The sequence below is a fragment of the Micropterus salmoides genome, unplaced genomic scaffold (genome assembly GCF_014851395.1).
Source record: "Micropterus salmoides isolate LMB-PRFRI ecotype aquatic unplaced genomic scaffold, ASM1485139v1 Ms_hic_scaffold_1, whole genome shotgun sequence".
Taxonomy (NCBI): Eukaryota; Metazoa; Chordata; class Actinopteri; order Centrarchiformes; family Centrarchidae; genus Micropterus; species Micropterus salmoides.
This window is the reverse complement of record NW_024040040.1, coordinates 53,052,774-53,068,000: the sequence shown is the minus strand read 5'-3', so window position 1 is coordinate 53,068,000 and position 15,227 is coordinate 53,052,774. Positions and strand designations below refer to the sequence as shown.

The 15,227-nt window shown below is 41.1% G+C and overlaps 1 protein-coding gene across 2 annotated transcripts; it reads right to left on the bottom strand.

The window, feature by feature from the left end:
- Window positions 1-635: 635 nt before the first annotated feature.
- Window positions 636-13,555, bottom strand: nrn1a (neuritin 1a). 2 transcript variants are annotated; one of them, XR_005446517.1, is made up of 4 exons: window positions 12,348-13,555; window positions 6,091-6,238; window positions 1,268-3,076; window positions 636-1,066 (listed from the first exon to the last, which is right to left on the bottom strand). XR_005446517.1 is itself a non-coding variant. In XM_038732923.1 (3 exons), exons 1-3 carry the CDS (start codon window positions 12,769-12,771, stop codon window positions 2,848-2,850), a joined length of 801 nt encoding a protein of 266 aa, XP_038588851.1. In that variant the 5' UTR covers window positions 12,772-13,555; the 3' UTR covers window positions 636-2,847. The 2 variants fall into 2 exon arrangements, 1 of the variants encoding a protein (XP_038588851.1); XM_038732923.1 differs by having other exon boundaries at window positions 636-3,076.
- Window positions 13,556-15,227: the final 1,672 nt, after the last annotated feature.

The following is a 15,227-nucleotide window of genomic DNA, read 5'->3' as shown; positions in this document are numbered from 1 at the left end:
TTTTCTTAGGCAACATCCCCATAAACAAACGAAGAGACAAACCAACAAACAAACAAAAAGGTACACATCTTTTTGTCAGAAGGCAGTGGAAACGTCATCTGTGCCTCAGCAAAGAAATAAACAACCTCCTCGAATTTATTTACTGTATTTATGTAGTTTATGATGCTACTGTACTGTTGGGACTTTTTAATCTAACATACAGACCTAAAATATATCACCTCTAAGGTTGTCTAGTATGAATCACTGCCATATGAAAAGGGGGGATGTGCTAAATGGCAACAGTCTTATCACTCTTCAGCCACGGTTTTATTTTTTATTTTTTTTAGCTACGCTGGCCATGAAGTCTTTGTATTGCTGTCGGCTTTTCAAAACAACATATTTCTTTCTTTGAGTAACGGTTTTGCGCACAGATTCATTCATTTCTAACATGGTTGTGCTGAGCACAATAATGTCGTTCTACTGTCACGTCCAGGCTGATGTGCAGTTTATACTCTGAACTATTTCTGGAAATGAGCGCAATGCCAAGTGGCTAGCTCTGACACAATCCCATTTTGTTGTTGACATAGACATTGTCTGTTTTAGACTATAACTGTTAGCTCACATGACCCAGTCTTGTTTAGTTGTTTTCTGTTTGAGACTATAAACTGTTAGCTAACCTGACCTAATCTTGTTTAGTTGTCTGTTTTAGACTATAAACTGTTAGCTAACCTGACCTAATCTTGTTTAGTTGTCTGTTTTAGACTATAAACTGTTAGCTAACCTGACCTAATCTTGTTTAGTTGTCTGTTTTAGACTATAAACTGTTAGCTAACCTGACCTAATCTTGTTTAGTTGTCTGTATTAGACTATAAACTGTTAGCTAACCTGACCTAATCTTGTTTAGTTGTCTGTTTTAGACTATAAACTGTTAGCTAAACTGACCTAATCTTGTTTAGTTTTCTGTTTTAGACTATAAACTGTTAGCTAACATGACCCAATCTTGTTTAGTTGTTTTCTGATTCAGACTTAGCTAACCTGACTTAATCTTGTTTAGTTGCCTTTTTTAGACTATAAACTGTTAGCTAACCTGACCTAATCTGGTTTAATTGTTAACCTAAATATTGTCTGTTTTAGACTATAAACTGTTAGCTAACCTGACCTAATCTTTTTTAGTTGTTTAGCCAAACATGGTCTGTTTTAGACTATAAACTGTTAGCTAACCTGACCTAATCTGGTTTAATTGTTAACCTAAATATTTTCTGTTTTAGACTATTAACTGTTAGCTAACCTGACCTAATCTGGTTTAATTGTTAACCTAAATATTGTCTGTTTTAGACTATAAACTGTTAGCTAACCTGACCTAATCTTTTGTAGTTGTTTAACCAAACATTGTCTGTTTAACCATATAAACTGTTAACTAACCTGACCAAATCTTTTTTGGTTATTAAAGTGAATTTCTGGCTAATCCAATCTATTTTAACACACACAGCCATCCATTGCATATTAGTGAAAATGCCAGATTTAACCAGGGTTGTTGGTACTGATTTGGGCTATGATTGAAGTCCAATCAGCAGCAGCCGATCCATAAACCTTGCTGGATAAAGTCAAGAAACATTTTGGCTAGGTGGAAACAACTTATGGGACCAAAAGTTTAAAGCTATGTCCACTTCCTTGCTGTTATTCCATATTCCTTTATGTCAGTGGGATGAATCAACATTTCAGAGTTTGTGCTCATTTCCTGAAATGTTTTGAGACTGTCTGAACTTTCATCATGCAATTTAACATCAGTCTAAACTGTTATTTAATGAAAAGCAGGCTTTACGATCTCACTCCTACACCTCAGATCTTGGTGGGGACAAATAAGGCCACGGTCACACCAGAAAACGGCAGAGTGAGATTTCTTCACGCGGCGTTGATTTTATAAGTGGTAGCTAGCGGCATAGCAAGCTAGCCAGTTCAACAATCAAAAGTAAAATCCACCGCTGGCACACGATTGACTGCAAGCCATGCTGCATGGGTCAAAGGTCAATACTGTCATCATCAGTGTTCATCAAGGACAAAACTAATGTTTCCGGTTATGACGACTCCATTCAAATTACTTAAACTTGGTGCAAATTGCCGCTGTAATAAAAGCTGGTGTAACCGTGGCCTGAGCAAGACAAACAGCCAATAACAATACAAATATTACATTGGCATCAAGTGTTCAGTCCAACAAACCTACCGGGCTCAACACAGTCAACTTGGCGCAATACAAAAGGAAAAACTGTCTGTGATGGAAATGAGGCGACTGGTCTGGGCTCTAGGCTTCGGCTTGTCTTATTGATTTTGTGGTGTTAAGCGCTGCCTCGCGTTGCACATGAATATGTACCATAGGCTATATGGGAACCCTAATATATAGCCTGATACTGTGTCAGCACCCAGCAGGCACATAGTGCTATCTAGGCCTAGCCTACTAAACATTAATAATTCATAGTTGACTTTAATACTGTGTAATTCCACGATTGTAAGCGGGCAAGGATCCATCAAATTTTCATCACTGTCATCGTTTCAGCTCGACGGCGTGTTGAATATTTCATGTTATCGACCTCAGGGTCAGGTCAGTGTGTGATTGGATGAGCACTCCAGGAGGATGGCCTGCAGATGTCCCAGGACGGCAAGCCAGGCCGCCGTACAGTGATGTAGTAAAAATCCATTTGGGGTGTCGTTTTCTGGTGATGAATTCAAACTCGGTCCTTTTGAAGTTGTTTTTTCAGTATCGAGGAGAAGTTATCGCTCTTTTTCTATTTTCTTTTTTCATTTGTATTTTCCCTTTTTTTTTTTTTTCTTCTTTTCACTTTGTGTTTTGTTTTATGTTTTTCCTCGTTTCTGTTAAAACGCCAGCCAAGTCAGTATGGTGGGCAGTGTGGTTAGGACCAAGGCGAGGCCCCTGGCGTCGGCTGATCTGGGGGCTGCGTTGCCGCCGCCACAGAGTTCAAACAAACTCCCACGGAAATCCAGGCTGCGGGACTCCTTTTTCAGTTTCTCCCAGAGGTCCGTCGCTCCCTCCTGGCAGTCCGCCAGCGCCGTCGTGGCACAGGAGTGGAAGTTATCCCAGTAACTGGCAGGAGAAAACACAGCAAGCGTTAACACCACAAGCTTATGACTGCAGTGGGAGGCTGGTTTTAAACTGAATGCATCATCTAGTCAGGAGGCAGAGCCAAGAGTGGAAGTCATCCCAGAGTCTGGCATCACAGAAAACACAGCGAGGAAAAAGCTTATGAAGACACAGCCGGTGAAGTTTATATTACAGCTAAACTAAAGCAAGTGTGGAGCCTCAGAGCATTTTACTCCACTGTCTTTTCCACTGAGTATTGGACAGAAAGACAAACTAAAAGACAGATTACTTGCTACCAAAGCTACCATTAATGACACCAAGAGACATTATTATTATCACCATGTTGTTTTCGATATCCAACTTTAAGGTCAATAAATACACTGCTTTTTCTAAACTCCTGGCAATCGTCCTGCTCAGGAAGCTCCAAATAAAGATATCAGAAGTCTGAAGTACTGGACGTCATCGGTTTTTAGACATTTAGGCTTCTAAATAAACCAAATTAAATAAATATAATTCAGTGGACAAAGTATGTAAACATTAAGAATTAAAAAGTCGAGAGTGAGTGGCCAAGAAACTACCTACTGTTGCTTAAGGGTACTTAAATTCAAATTTGAGGTACTTGCAGTTGTACTATGCTACTTTATGCTTCTGCTAAACTACTTTTCAGCTTTTTTACTGCACTACATTTGTGACGGCGCTGCAGAGTAAGTTTTATGTAGAACACAAGATGGGTTTAAAATAATAAGCACAGCACATAAAGTCCACTTTGAACAAGACTGAGGCGGACACGCAAAGTATAAATAATATGTCACGAGGTTATCATGATGATAATAAGAGCAGTTAGCGTCAGGTGACCAGAATTACTTAAAATAGGATAATATGACATCATCTGCTCCAGTGAATGTGACATAAAGGCACTTATTCAGCTGACTTTAAACTCCTTCTCTTCTTCCATCCTACCTTTTTACCGCTCTCCTTTCTCTCCTCATAGCTCCCTCCCCCACACTCCATCCTCCCTTCTTCTTGTAAACCATGACTCTCACCCTCCCTCCCTCCCTCCTCTCTCACTTCTTTGCTGATATAATGTTTTTATTCAGACTCAAGCGGCGGCGTCCTCCCTATCTTCTTCTGTCTTCACCCCTTTGCCCTCGTTATTCCTTCCTTTTCCCTGTCCTTTATTTAGTTTTTCTGTTTTTCTTTTCATTCCCTCTCATTCTTTGTCTGTTTTTGGCTCCCTCTCGCTCTCTTTCTTTAGTCTCCACCTCTCATCTGTTCATCTTTTTTTTAACCTCCTTCCTCCTGCCAGCTATTATAAAGGCGTCACCAGCCTGCTCGCCCTCGCGTGCTGACACACACACACACACACACACACACACACACACACACACACACAGCGTATCTAATCCAATCTTCCAATCTGCTCTTATTGATGTTGACCTCCTGAACCGAGCCGTGTCGATGCTACATCTCTGAGCAATTAGTGTGTGTGTGTATGTGTGTGAGGAGGCGTATTAACACATCCCTCCTGCCACGCCTCAACACCGCTGTGATGGAGCTGTCGCTGAATTAAAAAATCATGTGTGTGTGTGTCGGGGGGGGGTTCTGGCTGCAGCGTGCCATCTGGTGCCCACCCGGTTTGGGTGGTGGGGTGGACACGGGGGATAAAAAGGGGTTTGCACAGTCCCCAACTGCTGGCCTCAGTTTCCCCCTCAGGGTCTGCAGTTAAATCACTCATATTATTTTCTCTGTTTGATCAAGAAGCCTCGCTGTCAAATGCTGAGAAACCTTTTAAAAAATTGCACAAATATTCAAATAAATAGGCATTAAAAAAGAGAGAGAATATATAAATATATAAATGTAAATATGCTGCAAAATGCCAATTTGTTTTATATACTTTCTACTTTACTTGGGAGAACTATTGCTGATATTGGATGAATTTGCAGTATTTCGTGTGATAGTTGAAGGGCTGCTTTCTATTCTCTATATAATACTATACTACCATTACACAAAACAGCTTTATAGACTGTATACTTTCTACACTGTGCAATTTTACAAAATGTTCCTATGTTTTCCTGAGAAATACTTGAATCCAATAAATCAAAATCAAAATCACTGCTACAAAGCACAAGGGGTGGACAAAATATCAGGAACACCTGCAAAAGCTGCAGCAATCCCATTAAACCAAACACTACCACAATGCAGTAATAGCACAGTGGAAAAATACTCAAGCCTCACATTCAAAAACTTACTTGAGTAAAAGTACAGAAGCAAAATGTACTTTAAGTAGGCCTATGGAAAGTATTTTTACTGATGCATTAACATGAAAGCAGCATCTTCATTTGTTGCAGTAGTTTTATCTACTTATGGGGAGTTTATTCTACTACAATGATTAACTCTATTAATATAATATATAAATACACATAGAGCAGTATCACGTTTAATATTTACCACACACACGTAGTGAAGTACAAGTAGCACTAAATGGAAATGCTTAAGTAAAGTATGAGTACCTAAAAATGAAGTTACATCATATTTAATTAAGTAAATGTACTCAGTTTCACTCGACCACTGGACTCATTTTTAGGGTCTACATTATGTTGTGCAGGATTCTCAGTTGTCATTTTAGGGGTCCTGGGCTACAATGGGGGCCCTTGAATCTGACCCTCAACTCTTTTCAGTCCATCCTCACATGAATTTACAGTCATGGATGGATTTTCTGTAAGCAGCTGTTGATTCTTTATATTTAAAGCTTGCCAGCATGTGCTTTAATTACTTCTTGTGTGTTTGCCCTTGTCAGTCTTTTAGTGTTTTGCAGCACTTGGTGGGAGTGTAAAAGAAACCAAGTACGTGGTAAAGGCCATGCATTAAAGAGTAATACTCTAATATTTTGCCTTCTCGAGCCTCTGTTGCCACTTCAGTCCACCTCCTCCAAATGGGAAGACCATCTCTAACATGATATCGTAATCTGATAATATTGCGATGTTTCCACCCTCTGAACGTGTGCGTGGTGAACGTACCTGCAGATCTTGTGCAGGTTCTCCCTGTCGTCCAGGTCCTGGGGATAGTTGGCCATGTTCTCCCCCAACTGAAGCAGACAGTCCGAGAAACCTTTAAACACAGAGTCACATTGACCAGCACTGACCAGCACCGTCTGCAACACAGAGACTGCAGGGGGAGGAAGAGGACGAGGAAGAGGAGGTAAGGAAAACAGAGAGGAGGGGAGACGGGGGAGAGGATGGGGGGGAGAAAGAGAGAGAATTTTACATTAAAGAAAATCACATTAAGCTTCTCTTTGATGCGTCCTTGCAGGAAAAAGGCAGACCTCTGATGGGCCACATCTGTTCTGTTTTCTTATTGGACGAACAGCAAAACGTGAGGACCACCTTTCATATAGGAGGTACCGATTTAAAGAGTTAATTCATCCGTTTCCTCCAACATTAACCTTTAAACTTCTCTTTTGAGCTTTAGCACGACGTGTGCTACTTACACATGTTGATGTTTTCATTTCAAGTGTTTTTTTTCCTACAATTACTTTTAATTGTGTTTTAGAAACTTGCCACCACATCTTTTAAGTTTCATTTCAGTCTGCCTGAGGTTGATGTCACGTATCTGCAGTTTGCTGGTGCTCTCTGCCGTCTCAGCCAACGCCTTACCAGAGAAACGGCCGTACAGGTCGATTATGCAGAAGTTTATTACGACCCTTATTTAGGCCGTGACCTCTAGTGGCAAAAGAAGTCAGGTGAAGAGCACACCTTCCTGTAAGGTGTAGGGGTGGATGGATGAGTCGCGTAAACTAAGGACTTTCACTCAGGAGACTGAGGAGTCCCTTGAGAAAGAAAGTAGAAGTTGACATGTTTTAAGTTAAATAACGTTTTGTACATGATATACATTTCATGACTTATGTAATGTACTTACATTTACCCAAACCACGATGTTTTCCTAAACCTGACCGAGTAGTTTTTTATTCCCTAAACCTAACCAAACAAAAACTGTTTCACAACCTTTCCCACGTGTTCAAGGTCATGTGATTAAGGTGTGATACTTGTCAACCCTCGGGCATGTCATCTTGGAAAACCGTCTTACAGTTTTACAAGTTATTGTAGTTTCCAATAGACAAACGACCTATTCAATCGTTTAGGTAAGATGTTGTATATATAGTAACATTTGTCCAAAATGTCCAAAGGCTTGACCTGATGTAAGCACGCGTGGTTTTTACAAATGTATTATTTTACATGTAAAACATTAAACATGAACTGAAATATTTAACTGAGTAGCAAAACTGAAATCACCAAAATATCTCGCATCATGACAAAATGGCGTGGCGACACACACACACACACACACACACACAGTTCAGCTCTGTATATGTAATCAGCAAGCGTCTCCTCTCTGATTCCCTTTAATGGAGAGAAAACTCCCTAATAAAACTCAGCACGGGTTGATCTGACACGCCTCCACCCCCCTCCTCAGTCCCAGTCACACACACGCCCCTTTACATGACCTCTGTGAAGTCACTGTGTGTTTGTGCACGTGGTTCGTTAAGCAGGGGATGGGGCTGATTGATCGGTTTGGATAATAACACGCCTGCTGTCCGGTTCCACTCGATCTAACTGCGGACTAACACAGCATGACGTGTAGGACGAGACACGGCTGTTAGAGGAGGACGGCGGGGAGAAATCTATTCGTCCTGACTGCAGCATTCAAAAACCATGTGACTGTTTCTATCGGCCGTGTCAGTTCCTCAATAATGGGTTCACACTGAGCTTCTACTTCATGGGATGTACTTCTACTACATCTTTCCAATAGTATCCCAATAATTTTCCTATAACATGCCAACAGATGTGTGTCTGGCGCTTCGCAGTGAGTTTAAACTGATGTATCATCATCACACTCCTATAACCAGCCTGGGATCACCAAATGGCGTCTAAATAACACACCAATGGTGTCACTTCACACCATTTAGTCTCTACTGACTTATATTGTGCAGAGACGCAGTGTCATTTCATGTGCGAATGTCACAGAGAAAAAGAAAAGTCAGGTGACGTAGTATAAAGAGGGAGAAAGTCTGCGTCAGTGTGGATGGACGGGTCTAACAAACACTGGACTGTTTGATTCACCTAAAGTCATCTTGGATATTTACTTACAAATGTTAAGTTATGTACTTATTTTAACCCAAACCATCATCTTTTTCTAAACTGTAGCCAAACTGCGACCGTTTCGCAACGCTAACCACGTGTTTATTACCATAAGAAGGACGGCAAAGGTCAACCAACCAACTGTCCTTTCGTGCACGTCCAAAACTTGACGTGTGCGCTACATACTGTTTCTCAGCTATCCCTTGACATCATGTAGCTATAACAGTGTTAAAAGTGTGATTGTATGGAAGTCTCTGAGAAAATGTTTCTACTTCTCAGCTGATTTATTCCCTCAGTAAACACTTTCCTGATGAGTTTATGGTCTCAGTCGCTAGTTTCATGTCTTCTTCAACACAGCATGATGTTCATTTAGTAAATTATGGTCCCATTTAGAGGAACATAGACCAGAAAGCAGGGAAGGCTTTAGGGTGGGGCTATAGAGGCGACTTGTATCCGCTGCTCTGTGTACATTTAACCAGTTGAAAAAGCTAATTAAGCCTGTTTGTCACAAGCCAAAATTAGTATCCAGGTTAAAATCACACTTATGGTGCATTCCATTTACCTCGGAAGTCGGAGCTTGGAATGACGTCACACCCAGGTTGACGGCGTTCTCGCTCGGCCAGCTGTTGTTTGCAACTAGCCAGGCTAGTCATTGTTATGCCGGTTGATTAAAAAAACACATTGTGCGGGATTTACTCATACTAAAAGTTTAAAGTTTATTATTAAAGTGTAAAATCACCAGCTGTGTGGTCCCAGTACACTTTACAGAAAACAAAGACACATAGAATTTGCATAAAAAGAAACACATAAGAAACACACATTAAAAAACAACAATAAAATAGAAAATTATAAAACTAATAATAAATACAATAAAATAAAATAGACAATTAAAATGTATAAAAATTCATAAAATACCCTAGCCCAAACTATAAGCCTTCTCACAAAATACAGAAAAAACATCCCTAGCTAAAAGCTTACTAAAAAGAAAAGTTTTTAGCCTACTCTTAAATATGGAAATGTTGGTTGCTTCCCGAACCCAGACAGGGGTCTGATTCCACAGCTGAGGTGCCCGATGGCTAAAGGCTCTGGCTCCTATTCTACATCTGGAGACCCTTGGCACTACAAGTAGCCCTGTTCTGGTGGGGCAGTATGGTGTAAGGAGTTCTTTCAAATAGGATGGTGCCTGACCACTAAGGGCATTGTATGTAAGAAGAAGTATTTTAAAATCAATTCTCAATTTTACCGAGAGCCAGTGCAAAGTTACTAAAACAGGGGTGATATGATCTCTCTTACTGGTTCTTGTCAGTATGTGTGCAGCAGCGTTTTGTATTAACTGGAGAGACTTAAGAGAATTTTTTGAGCAGCCTGAAAGCACGGCGTTACAGTAGTCAAGCCTTGAGGTAACAAATGCGTGAACAAATTTCTCTGCATCATCTTGATGTAGAAGGTTTCTAATTTTCACAATATTGCGAAGGTGAAAATAGGCAGTCCTTGTAGTTTGCGTTATGTGTGCGTTGAAAGACAGGTCTTGATCAAAAATAAAATAACCCAGATTCCTCACGGTGGTGCTGGAGGCCAAGGCAATGCCATCCAAGGTAACTATGTCTGCAGTCAATGTGTCTCGGAGGAGTTTGGGTCCAAGTACTACAACCTCAGTTTTCAGAGTTCAACATCAAGAAATTATAAGACATCCAGGTCTTCACATCCTTAATGCACATTTAAAGCCTAGCTAACTGGTTGGTTTCATCAGGTCTGATAGAAAGGTATAACTGAGTGTCATCAGCATAACAATGAAAGTTTATACTGTGGTTCCTAATGATATTACCTGGCGGAAGCATATACAAGGTGAATAATATAGGTCCAAGGACTGAACCTTGTGGAACTCCATGGGTAACTCTGCTGTGCAGAACTGTACAAACTGGGTGCGATCTGATAAGTATGATTTAAACCAGCTTAAAGCAGTTCCTTTAATGCCGATTAAGTGTTCAAGTCTCTGTAGTAAAATATGGTGATCAATTGTATCAAATGCCGCACTTAGATCTAATAAGACTAATACAGAGACTAGTCCCTTATCTGATGCTGTTAAAAGATCATTAGAAATTTTCACCAGTGCTGTCTCTGTACTATGATGCATTCTGAAACCTGATTGAAATTTTTCGAATAAGTTGTTGCAAGGATCTTGGATATGAAAGGAAGGTTAGATATCGGTCTGTAACTGTCTAAAACCCCTGGATCAAGAGTAGGCATTTTAAGAAGTGGTTTAATAACCGCTTCCTTAAAAAACTGAGGTACATAGCCTGTTGTTAAAGAAAGGTTGATAATATTTAACAAACAAGTACCAACTGATGGCAAAACCTCTGGTTTGGACGAGGACACAACTGAAGTAATAGGCTGCTCTGGTGCTGTGGAGGGCCTTCCTATACATTTTCAAACTATCCTGCCACATTAAATGAGAATCTTCGTGATGTGTAAGACGCCATTTCCTCTCAAGTTTCCAAGTTGTTGCGTGTTTGACTGTTGTACCATGGAGCTAGTCTTCTATGTTAGTCAGTTTCTTTTTTAAAGGAGCAACAGTGTCCAGTGTCATTCGGAGCAGTCCTGTAGTGCTGTCCACGAGATGATCGATTTGTGAAGGATCAATTTGTGAGGGATGGACATTAGCATAGGAGTCTATAGGAGGTTTTATGAGACACGTAATTGAGGTACACACTGATGCAATAAAATCCTTAAACTTAACTACAGCACCATCAGATAGGGATCTACTAGAGGCATATTGGCTTGGTGGCTTGAAGTCCAACATTTGGAACTCAAAAGATAATAGATAGTGGTCAGATAAAATGGGATTATGAGAAAAGACCACCAAGTTTTCAATTTCAATACCATATGTTAATACTAGGTCAAGGGTTGAAACAGTGTGTGGGTTTATGAACCGAATCAAGCAGTGAACTAAATGCAGTGCTGAGGCTGTCATTCTTGACGTCCACATGAATATTAAAATCACCTACTATCATTACTTTGTCTGTTTTAAGGACTAAGTCAGCAAATTCTGATAAAAACTGGGTGTAAGGACTGAGAGCACGGTACAACTAAAATCTGCAGCATATTTGTCCAGGTTGGGTTTGAAATACCAAGAACAAGGCTTTCAAAAGAGCCATAACTTTGTTTGGGTTTTGACTTGACTAAAAGGTCTGAATAAAAAATAAAAACTCCACCACCTCGGCCAGTGCCTCGAGGTATGTGCATATTACTGTGACTGGGAGGAGTGGATTCATTGAGGCTTACACAATCATCATGACCCAGCCAGGTTTCAGTCAAACAGAACAAATCTATATTATGATCCGATATTAATTCGTTAACCAGTACAGCTTTTGAAGAGAGGGATCTGACATTTAATAGCCCACACTTAATTTTCATGCTATTCTGTTATTTTGGAGCAGTTGTAATAATCTTTATTAAGTTGTTAGGCACAGCTGTTTTTCTGTTCACTTTTGATTTAGGTGGCCGAACAGATACCGTTACTATGGGAATATGAGAGTGATGCATGTTTATACTTCAAAATCAAAATCAAAGATGAGGGTAGCTGCCAAGGGGAGCCACTGATGGAAACAGCGCAGGTCGGTGCAGCTGTGGACATAGAAAAAGTGGCAGCTACTGTGGAGGGGGTGTGTGGCGTAACTAGTCAGACACGTGGGGCGCATTGTACAGTGTGCTCGATATTAGCAGCCAGCATGCGGCTGCCTAATCTGCAGAACAGATTAAAATTGTCAATAAAACCAAAGCCATGAGTTTTGCAGGCTGACTGGAGCCAGGAATGAAGGTAAAGAAGTCTGCTAAAACATTCCGTTCCTCGACCAAGCCGGAAATAAAAACTGATTTTCCACAGCCAAAATCCCCTTTTGTCAGTTCAGAGGCACCCCGAGCTACATCATTTGCCCCGACATGCAAGACTACACGGCAAATGGAGGCTGGGAGTGAGCGGAGCAGTTCCGGGAGTTTATCCAGGATGACGGGGACTGTGGCTCCAGGGAAGCAATGAGTAGCAGCATTGAAGAACCGGATGGTCCGGATAATTGAGTCTCCAACTATCAAGGTAGTCGGGAGGAAAAGGGGACGAAGAGATGGTGATTGTGTAGACTTACAGGTGGAGGGTGTGTGATCCAGGCTGTCCACACCGTTTGTGGAGACCGGCGGACTCGGCGGGGAAGCAGCATCAGACCTGGTAGGGCGACTGCCCCCCAGCTCCGGGTGAGGAAAACCCCTGGATCGCCGTAGTACCACCTCCTTCAGGATTTTTCGCCGAGCAATGGAAGTTGTAAAGCGGGATGGTGGTTGAAGAGGCTTGCTTGTTGTTTGGCCAGAGGTCTGGGCGCTGTCAGCCACCAATGGAGGGAAGGCGACAGCATCGAAGTTAGATAGCAATGGGAGACGGGCCTTAAAGCTGGACAGGAGCGAGTTCCTTTGCTGGAGTTCATCAGAGAGCCGTCGGACATCCTCCTTAAGGTCAGCAATGTTCTTTTGTGCTTTTTCAAGGAGAAAACTGTCTGCGCACAGTTCACAGGCCATTGTTTATATCTTAGCCCCAGTGTTAAAAGCAAGCCGGCGTCAATCCAGGCCAGATTGTAGGCCGGTGGCTGGCAGGTGGCAGGTACTAAACACAACAGCAACAGAGACAGCTATTGGACAGCACTTTGTGTGCGAAAATTTCTATGAGACACAAGTACACAGAAGTGCTAAAAAACAGTATAAACTACAGCTGCTCATACTCAGAGCAGCCATCTTCCATCACAAAGTCGGGGTAGTGCAGTTCTTCCGACTTTCCAAGTAGGAAATCCGACTTAAGGGGGCGTTCCCTTTGAAATTTACGACTTTGAACTCAGACATTCCGACTTCCCATGTCAAATGGAAGGCACCATTAACATAAATCACAGATGCTCCTAGCTAACCAAGCTAGCTACCACCACCATCTCATCCATCACTTCTGGTGCCTGGCTCCAAAACACAAGATGGCGATAAACCCAATTCTTCAAACTGTAGTCCACAAACCCACCGGTGACGTTGCGGCTACATCCACTTATTTTATACAGTCTATGCCCAAAAACTTCCATTTGCATGAAACACAATTAACCTCGACCACCAACAGGTCAGTCAGAGAATCAGGTGTGTTATGCTAGTAGCTGCTAATGTAGCCTAGCATCAGCTCCAGAGGTCTAGACGACTCCACACCAACAGATTTCTTCCAGTTTCAAACTTGTAGTCTTCAATAGACCCTGACTTAAGTGACACATGCATTACTACAACAACTGGACACACACCTTGATGAGGAAATTGCTTTTAAGCTGACCCTTATTGACCTCCTAGTAGCGCTGCATGGTAATGTGACACACTGCAAATCAGGACATCTCCATCTCTTTGGCAGCACATATACTGTATTAATAACAAAAACACACAAACCACATTAAACAAAGCAGATTTTTTCACTTTGAGATCATAAAGAGACACAAACGAATGCAGAGGACACTGAGAACTGATGAACATGCTCGTCATGTTGTAAAGGCTGCTGATGATCTGTGCAGTAGCTGATATAAAACAAAGCTTTCGCCAGAAAATTGAAATCCAACAATTTTGCAAAAATTCTACTTTGATATTAGATCATGAGCTGCTGCGTTGTCCGATACGTCCTGAGGATGTGAGGCTGAATATCACCGATCACAAGAAGTAGTGGAACATACCCAAGTCTGTTTCTAGGTACCTCAAATTTGGAAAAAGTTTAGCTACTAGTTACTCTTAGATTACAAATGTTGATCACGTTTTTATTCTCAGAGCGTCAAATAGCTACACTTTGTCACGTCTTTCGCCATCTGGTACCAACACACGAGGGGAAGCCCTTTAACACTAACAGTGTTACTATAAGGGAGACTGTCCTCACCAGAAATACGACCATATACTGTCGGTCAAGACGTAAACGCCAACGCGGAAGTCCCTTAAACCTGAGAAGAAGTCCGGCTCCATTAGAAATAAAGGTAAAATGTTTCTATTTCTCAGCTGATTTATTCCCTCAGTAAACACTTTCCTGATGAGTTTATGGTCTCAGTCGCTAGTTTCAAGTCTTCTTCAACACAGCATGATGTTCATTTAGTAAATTATGGTCCCATTTAGAGGAACATAGGCCGTTAGCTCCACCGTCTCGTCCAAATATGGTCACGTCCGGTGCCGCAGGTTGCAAACTCAAGACTTCAAAACGGCGGCCCACAAATCAACGGGTGACATCACCATGACTACGTGCACTTCTAATATACAGTCTATGGTCACGTATTATAAAAAGCCAGAAAGTCCTAATTTGGAGGTGGTGGGTTGGACACCAGACTTTAACCCAGGAGGCCGGTGATCCGGACGGTCTGAAACTCAAGTCAACATTGATTCCTTTTAGTGATGTTACCTAAGTTACGTAAGCAGTGTTAGTTAACTTACGTAATTTAAGTCACGAAAGTGTCAAACCACGATCTTTTCCTAAACCTGAAGCTAGCGAATAGCTATTTAAGTTACTAGTAACTTGACTTTACTTGAGTATTTTCATTCTGTTACCAGTTACTTTACAAATTACGATTTTTACACACAAAAGTTACGTTTTGTCATAAATTAAACTACTTTTACTACATTTGTTGACAGACTGTTTTGGTAATCGTTGAAGTCATTTTTCATGTGAAGATTTGCGGCTTTTCTTTTTTGAATATTTAAATGTATTGTATTGTTATTGTAAATTCAATAATTTTGAGGTTTAAACTTACAAAACAAGCACTGTGAAGGCGTCACATTAAATATATGTAATAGCAGCTAAGAAAACTCACTTCTGGAGCTTTTGATCACATGATCTTCATCTGCGTTTCCATTTTCTCGCCCTGATCAATCAATCCTAACACTCAGCTGCTGTTCCCAACGTTAGAAATGAACTTTGAAGTTCAAATTTTGAGCCAAAATTCACAAAAAGTCCAAAAAGTAGAACAAATTCAGCCCGTTGTTAC

Coding starts and splice junctions, on each gene's coding strand:
- nrn1a (XM_038732923.1), bottom strand. CDS start 12,771: ATGGCCTGTGAACTGTGCGCAGACAGTTTTCTCCTTGAAAAAGCACAA. Junction 6,239..12,347: donor GGATCACACACCCTCCACCT/GTAAGTCTACAC, acceptor CTCCCCCTGCAG/TCTCTGTGTTGCAGACGGTG. Junction 3,077..6,090: donor AACCTGCACAAGATCTGCAG/GTACGTTCACCA, acceptor TTCTCCTGCCAG/TTACTGGGATAACTTCCACT.